The sequence below is a fragment of the Capsicum annuum genome, chromosome 5, assembly GCF_002878395.1.
Source record: "Capsicum annuum cultivar UCD-10X-F1 chromosome 5, UCD10Xv1.1, whole genome shotgun sequence".
Lineage (NCBI taxonomy): Eukaryota > Viridiplantae > Streptophyta > Magnoliopsida > Solanales > Solanaceae > Capsicum > Capsicum annuum.
Window position 1 is genome coordinate 199,004,314 of NC_061115.1, and position 8,447 is coordinate 199,012,760.

Consider the following 8,447-nt stretch of genomic DNA (forward strand, 5'->3'; position numbering starts at 1 on the left):
AATATGTAGGCTTCTTGGCCAATCATATCAAATAATATGTGCTTTTATTACAGTTTTCTTTGTCGTCTGATTTATCATCTCATGATTTGCAAACTTTAAGCCTTCGCATGATGCCCTCTTAATTTTGAAACCAACAGAAATCATTCGGGTGAAAGAAGACGTACATCTCAAAGATCGTTCTTCGACAAAGTTGAGAAATAACTGAATAGAAATCTCTAGTCTTGTGTTCTAGATATGGCATACGCAGCAGAGCATTATATTAACTCAATTATTGTCATAGATAATGGTCTCTTGCAGCTAATCTTCATACTTCCTGATACCATAGGAAAACTAGAGCTTGTCAAATAAAGAGGTACAACAAAACATCTCTAGGAACACAAGCTCGATTTTTGCGAACTCACCTAGCTGGTAAAGGTTTGAGAAATAAAGAAGGGGTAGTATATTAGACTCATGTATTATCCAAAGGCTACACTGATATATATACAAGTAAAGGAAAGACTAACTAAGGTAACTAGATATCTAAATCCCTAGAATAAGGCATAAATCAGGAAGAGAAATTTGAAAAATATATTACACAATCAATCATGTCCCAATACGCCCTGCAAGTTGAAGGTGGCATCAATAACCTTTAAATTAGACAGATGTTGATAAAATAAAGTCGAGGCAAAGGCTTTGTAAGCGTGTCCGCAAGCTGATCAACAGTATGTAAATACTAAACGAGCACTTGTTTTTGCTACACTTGATCTCTAATAAAGTGTAAATCAACTTCAATGTATTTCATCCTACTATGTACCACCGGATTTTCACAAATATAGGTATCACCAACTGTATCACAATAGATTATAGGTGGATCAAGAAGCTACACATGTAGTTCTACAAGAAGTTTTTGAACCCAATTGACCTCAAAAAGTGCAGAAGCTACTGCACATGGAGGAGCACGCGACAGTGTGTTACTTATTGGATGACTGGCTAATAGGATTTGCACCAAGGTACAGGATATATCCAAAAGTGGAGTTCCTGTCATTAATGTCACCAGCCTAATCGGTATTTGAATCATTAACAACCCAGGATGTATCTTGTTTTTTATCTGTAAGCCATGATTTTTTGTATATTGGAGGTACCACAAGATCTTCTTAACAAAAGACCAATGTGTTTGTGTAGGAGAATGCATTAGTTGAGATAATTTGTTAACTTTAAAGCTTATATCTGGTCTGGTGAATAGCAGATATTGAAGCTTACCAAGTACTTGAGATACAAAATGGCATCCGCCAGAGGTGTAGTATCCTGTAAGGATAGTGAGGTAGTGGAACTCATTAGAGTTGTAACAGGCTTACATGCAAACATTTTATGGGCAGCAAGAAGATCAGAAACATACTTGGCCTAAGAGAAAATGATCCCTTCTTTAGTACGGGGAACTTCAATACCCAAAAAGTAGTAAAGATGTCCGAGGTCTTTGAGAGAGACTCTGGCTAAAAAAATCTTGATAGTTTTCTTAATGACCTCAGAGTTCGATCTAGTGATAATTATGTCATAAACATATACAAAAATGTAGAGCAATGTTTCATTTTGATGACAAATAAATAGAGAAGAGTCAAAGTTGGACTTTTGAAAGCCAATCTAAAGCAAGAATTGCTTTAACTTAGAGTACCAAGCTCGAGGGGCCTGCTTAAGTCCATAAATTTCTTTCTTTAATTTGCACACATAATTAGGAAAATCAGGATGACCATACCCACAAGGTTGACTCATATAAACATCTTCTTAAAGATGACCTTGAAGAAATACGTTATTCATATCTAGTTGGTACAAATGCCAATTATGTTGAACAGAAAGTGACAAAATGAGTGATAATCCACACCCAATCGTTGTGTGAAGCCTTTTGCAACTAGATAAGCTTTATACCTATCAACACTTCCATATGATTTGGTTTTGATAAGATAGACCCATTTACCATCAATAATATTTTGAGAAGAAGATGGTGGTACAAGCTTTCATGTCTTGTTGTTCATCAATGCCTCAAACTCAAGTTTCATCGCTTCTCTCCAGTGTGTACTTTTTTAAGCTCTGTTATAAGTGGTGGGAAATAGTTCAGTTAATGCAACTATAAGATAATCAAATGTTTTCTTGGATTTGTAATATTATTTTATGAATGAGTAAGAGGTCAGTAAATGGATGGTTGTTGGGTATGTGCGAAAGCTATGGTAGAGGATTGGTGATGGTTGTTTGATGGAATGGATGGGGAGGGGTCAGGAGTTAGTATTGATAAAGGGGTTGTCGGGGTGTGTTGATTTCGGTGTTGATACTGGATTAGTAGATATGTGGTGGGTGGGACATAATAGGCTGTGTAGAGCAATCTGAGCTAGCGGTAGGAGTTGGTGATGCTGCCAAAGATGAACCTGAAGAAGAACCTGCAGGAGGAGTATCTGGCAATTCTGGAGCAACCTAATTGGCTGGAGAATCTGATAATCCACTGGAGGCACAGACTTGACACTAAGGTCACTTGACTCTTTGTATAAGATATCCCACTCTAACTTTGAAATTCTTTTATCTTTTAAAGATGAAAATATATCAGAAAAGGGAAATTTATTTTTATAAAAAAATAACATCTCATGAAATATGTATCCTTTGTGAAATAGGATCATAACACTGATGGTTGTGATGGGTATTAGAATATCCAAAGTAAACACAAGGGGTGGACTTGGGTTCTAGTTTATGTTTGGCATATGGTTTAAGCCATGGATAACATAGGAAACCAAAAGTACAAATGGATTGATAATTTTGAATTTCTCCAAATAATCGTTGGTATGGAGAATCATAATAAAGTGTGCGGGTAGGTAGTCTGTTAATCAAGAATGTGGCTTATTGACAGGCAAAGAACAAAAGTACTAGAGGCATGGAGGCTTGGTGTAAAATGGATTTTGTTATTTTAATGATGTGTCGATGCCTACGTTCAGCCATTGCTACTCATTGTGGAGTGTATGTACAAGGTGTTCAATCCCATTGGTGTGAACAAATGACTTGAGACCTTCAAATTCACCACCGCCATCAGTGTAAACTGAGAGTATTTTTGTATGAAAATAATTTTCAACAAGTGGTTTAAATTTAGAGAAAACTATTTTGACCTCATTTTTATTTTTAAGTGTGTACAGCCAAATTTATTTTGTAAATTGATCAACAAAAATTACATAATATAATTTTTTGTCAATTGACAAAATAGGTGATGGTCCCCATACATCGCTGAAAATAATTTGTAAATGTTTTTTGCTCACCTGAGAATACTTAGAAAAAGGTTGCCAATGACTTTTATTAGAAGAGTAAGAATTACAATGATCAAACATTTTAGAATTTGAAATTGGAATTGAAAACTTTTGTGAGAGTGCTTGAAGCACTCTTTTATTTGGGTGTCCTAATTTTCTATGCCAAGATTGTTGAGATTCTGCCATATAGGATTGGTAGCTCAGATTACTTTGGGATCCTCCAGTAGGCCACTCATAAAGTCCTTCTTTATTCTGGCCTCGTGCCAATGGTGCCACGTACTTAGGTGTCTTTACAAGAAAATCAAAAGGAAAAAATTCTATGGAGGTTAGATTATCTTTGCCAAATTGAAACACAGATATAAGGTTATGTTTAATATCTGGTGCACACAAAGTATTTGAAAGATGAAACTTTTATTTGAACATGACCGCTGTGAGTTATAGGGATTTTGTTACCATTACCATGGTAATATTGTCAGTACCAGTGTAGTCATTCGGACATTGAAGATTTTGAGAATCAGAAGTCACATGATGCGATGCTCCTTAATCGACAACCCAAGGTATAGAAATAAAGTTTGCTCTGGCTTCTAAGTGATTGTGGGAGCATGAATGGCACACATTGGCAATATGCCCAGTACGACCACATAGCAGACAAACTAGATGATTTTGTCAAGAGGCCGTTAGATGTCTATTTGGTGATGTGGCTGGTGCATTCGTTGGACGTCAATTTGGTGATGGTTTTTGTGCCACTGCAGCTGTAATTAAGGCTTGATTAGGCTCATTATGTTTGAGCAGAAGCTCTTCACTGAGAAGCTTATTGTAAATTTCCTCATATGAGATAGGCGTATCTTGCACTTAGATAACCATTAAAATTGAATCATACTCAGGACCTAGAACGCTAAGTATTTTGATAGCAAGTTCGTCATCGGGAATAGGAGTTCCAGCTATTGCAAGTTCATTAGCAACATTCCTTATCTCGTGCAAGTACTCTGTCATACTACGAGAGTTTTTTGTGATTGTTGCCAAAGAGTTTTAAAGACTAAAATTCCTTGTATGTGATTTGTTAGCATACAGGTTATGCAGTGTGTCCCACGCTTGCTTTGAGGTGGAAGTTTTGGAGATTGCAGAGGTGATTGTAGGTTCAATAGATGCCATTAAGGCATTACCAATCAATTGGTCTTGGTGAAACCAGAGTTTGTACTTAGGACTGGGTACCTCTTAGTTGTTGAGGGTTATTATTTTGATGGTGTTGCTAAGGTTCCATTGAGATGCAGTAGAGATCATGATCGAACATGAGAGATTCGACATGTGCTTTCCAAATGACAAAATTCATTGGACTAGTAAGCTTTAGGGGAAGTTAGGAACTGGAGTTAAATTGTACCAAAAGCCTGATGTTATTAGCAGGAATAATAGAATCATTTGGATTCACCATGGATGCCATAGAACTGATAGGAAAACATAAAAGAGATGATAAGGCTCGTTGGAGTTTAGAAAGGCTCTGATACCATAAAGGTTCGAGAGATGAATAAGGAGTAGTATATTAGACTTATGGATTATCCAAAGGTTACAATGATATATATACAATATCAAAATCTCTAGAAATCAGCTAGAATATTATATACATTTAATTAGGCATAAATTAGGGTGAGAAATCTACACAATCAATCATGTCCCAATATGTGGTAAAATAATTGTAGGTTTTCAAGTGGAGATAGAGTGGATAATTAGAAAGATCACCAGTGGACCAACTAAGATAGATATCATTTCCATAGTCGGCATTCCAGGGCTTGGAGAAACCACTTTGGCTTACAAAGGATATAATGATAAGTCAATTGTTGGTCATTTCGATGTCTGTGCTTGGTGCACAATTGACCAGGAACGTAATGATAAAAAATTGTTGCAGAAAATTTTCAATCAAATTATTGGTTTGAAAGGAAGAGTCAGTGAGGATGCCATAGATGATGGAAATGCTGATAAGCTATGGAAACAACTATTTGGAAAGAGGTACTTATTGTCTTGGATGACTTGTGGGATACTGCAACGTGGGATGAGCTAACAAGACCTTTTCCAACTGAATTTAAGAAAGAAAGCAGAGTTATTTTAAAAAGTCAAAAAAAGGAAATGCTTGCACATGGAAAATGCCATAGTGATCCTCTTGATCTTCAATTTCTAAGACCAAATGAAAGTTGGGAGTTATTATAGAAAAGGGTATTCGGAGAAGAACGTTTCTCTGATGAACTAAAGGATGTTGGAGAAAAATTACTCCAAAAGTGTGATGGGCTTCCTTTGGTGCTTGATCTGATTGGTGGAGTCATTTCTAGGAAGGAAAAGAGAGAGGCTCTGTGGCTTGAAGTTCTCAATAATTTGAGTTTCTTTATTTTTAAGGATGAAGAGGAAGTGGAGAAGGTAATACAATTATGTTATGACCATTTATCAGATCTCCTAAATCTATGCTTTCTATATCTTGTAAGTTATACAAAAGACAAAGATATTTAGATCTCTGAGTTAAAAGATTTATGGAGTCTTTGAGAGACTTGTGGAACCAACTGATTTGAAGAGATTTTGGAAGAAGTAGTGGAGGTTTATGTGGATGAGTTAATTCCTAGTAGCTTGGTAATAGTGAGAGGTCATAGATGCCAAATTCTGGATCTTGTACATAATTTTTGTTTGATAAAATCTAGAAAGGAAAAGTTGTTTGACTTCACGAGTGCAAGTGTTTTGTCTTCCTCCTCTTCTTCTTTTTCAGATCTGATGCTGCGTCGGTTGATCATTCATTATGATAAAAATCATTCGGATGAAACTTTTTTCTTAAATCCAGATAATAAAAATCCTTTTGCTAAACACCTCCTTTCTTTGAAGATACACATGAACCGTGTTCTTCCATACAACAGTCACCTAAGACACTTGAGGCTTCTTTAAAGGCTGGAGCCGGTTATAATTTTGACATATACTTTGCTGAATAAAATAGGCATGCTTGTTCATTTGTGGTGCCGAATAATTTGGACGGAGGCAAAAGCTCTTTCTCCTTCATTTTCAAACCTATGGAATCTAGAAACTTTGGAGGTGAGTAACATTGTATCTAACATGGTATTATCACCTAGTATCTGGAGTCTTGCAAAGATATGACATGTTTCCATCTTTAATTGGTCCGTCTTTGATTCGGATATCGACAAACCAAAAAGATTAGAGAATCTGACAACTTTAATGTTTCTTGAACTTTCCTGTTCGGATATTTTAAAATGGTTTCCCAATCTTCTAACGCTTCAATTCCGGATGGATTGTTCAGCATCACAAAAGATTTATTTTCCAAGATTGAATGTCCTTAGTAAACCTGAACAAGTTACCCTATATTTTAAGTGCAGAGGGTACAAACATGTTACATAAGTTTAATTTTTAGTTACCTTCGAGTTTGAAAGAAGTGATGGTGGAAGGATTCGATCTAACATCCGATTCATTGTCAAGAATTGTGAAATCATTACCCAACCTTCAAAATATAGAATGGAGGAAGCATCCAAGGGGGAAAAGAACAGAACATGGAACAAGTAACCTTCCAGAATCTCAAATTGCTAAAATTGTATCAGGTGTCTTTTTCTAAATGGAAGGTCTGCAGATGAATCCTTTTCCGTGCTCGAGGAATTAGATATACTTCTTTGTACTCAGCTTATTGAGATCCTAGAGAGTTTTGGGGATATTACTTCATTAAAGCATATCTTGGTGTGGGAAAGCCGTCGGCTTATAGAGTCGGCACTTAAGATTAAGGAAGATGTTACAGAAAATATGGGAGAAGATAATCTTGAAGTACTCTACAACGGTATACTATTTTACGTGATTGCATACAAATTCATTAACTTTTCATACATTAAATACCCTTTTAGAATATGTTTTTCCAATGTTACTTTTAACTTAGATGATCTGATCTTCTTTGCAGAGAACATCGTATACAAATGATGGTCCATCACGGGAGGCTTATTTAAAATTGTTAGAAAATTAAGATTTAACTAGAAACTCCTAGTTAGTAGATATTTTTGTAGTAGAAACTCCTAGGTATTAGATAATTTTTGGAATAGGTTCTTCTAGAATATCCTAGTGTAGTATCTTGAATAAATAACTTGTATAATTATCTAGATATTCCAGAGTAGTAGAAAATAAGGATGACTAGATTTTTATTGTACATTTATCTAGAAGGATATTTAGAATCAACCATGAACTAGTATAAATAGGAGGCACATTGTGCATTTGTAGCCATCCAAAAAATAGAAATCACTCAAAAGTTTCAGCTTTCCCCTTCCATACAGTCTCTTTTGTAGCAATTTACAGCTGTAATTTCCCTATATTTTTCTCCTTGTAGCTTTACTCTTTACGTTCCCTTTGTTTTTGACATGGTATCAGAGCCTATTTATTATGGGATATGAAGCTATTTTTTTTATTGGCTCATCTTATTTTTAGCTCCTTTTCTTGGATCAGTTTGCTGAAAAAACATGGAACAAGAAAATCAACAAACAACGGGTCCTCCGATTTTCTCAGGAGAGAATTACCATTTTTGGGCCATTAAAATGAAGGCTTATTTGAAGGTTCTCAACTTGTGGGATATTGTTGAGAGAGGAGAACCTGTTGTCCAGCCATTGAGAGACCACCCAACTCTCAATGATATCAAAAAGTATGATGAGTTGGTGACTAGATCTCCATGAGCTCTCACTTGCATACATTCAAGCCATATGGAAGTGATGTTTACAAGGATTATGGCTTGTGAGACAGCCAAAGAATCCTGGGATAAGCTAAAAGAGGAGTTTGAAGGCAGCAACAAATTTAAGTCTGTTAAGGTCTTAGCTTTAAACAGGGAGTTTGAACTCTTGAAGATGAAGGATTTGGATAGTGTGAAAGAATACTCTTCCATGCTAATGGATATTGTGAACCAAATTAGGATACTTGGTGGAAAATTTCCAGATCAGAAGGTTGTAGAGAAGATCATGGTCAGCCTTTAGGATAAGTTTGAATCAAAAATCTCAGCTATTGAAGAGTCTTGTGACTCTACTCTTCAATAGCTGAGCTGATCTCTAAATTGCAAATTCAAGAGCAAAAAGTAACCATGAGAAGCAAAGGGACAATCGAAGATTCCTTTCAAGTAAGGTATAAATTCAAGCAACAAAAGAAAGGCAAAAAAAGTCTCTTTAGACCACTCTGGAGATATGAAATATG

At 35.8% G+C, this 8,447-nt stretch overlaps 1 protein-coding gene across 1 annotated transcript; it reads left to right on the forward strand.

Annotated features, from left to right (window-relative positions):
- The first annotated feature begins 7,729 nt into the window (after positions 1-7,729).
- Positions 7,730-8,233, forward strand: LOC124898601. Its single transcript, XM_047412237.1, has 2 exons — positions 7,730-7,908; positions 7,963-8,233. Exons 1-2 carry the CDS (start codon positions 7,730-7,732, stop codon positions 8,231-8,233), a joined length of 450 nt encoding a protein of 149 aa, XP_047268193.1.
- The last annotated feature ends 214 nt before the right edge of the window (positions 8,234-8,447 follow it).

Coding starts and splice junctions, on each gene's coding strand:
- LOC124898601 (XM_047412237.1), top strand. CDS start 7,730: ATGGAACAAGAAAATCAACAAACAACGGGTCCTCCGATTTTCTCAGGA. Junction 7,909..7,962: donor ACTCTCAATGATATCAAAAA/GTATGATGAGTT, acceptor CATACATTCAAG/CCATATGGAAGTGATGTTTA.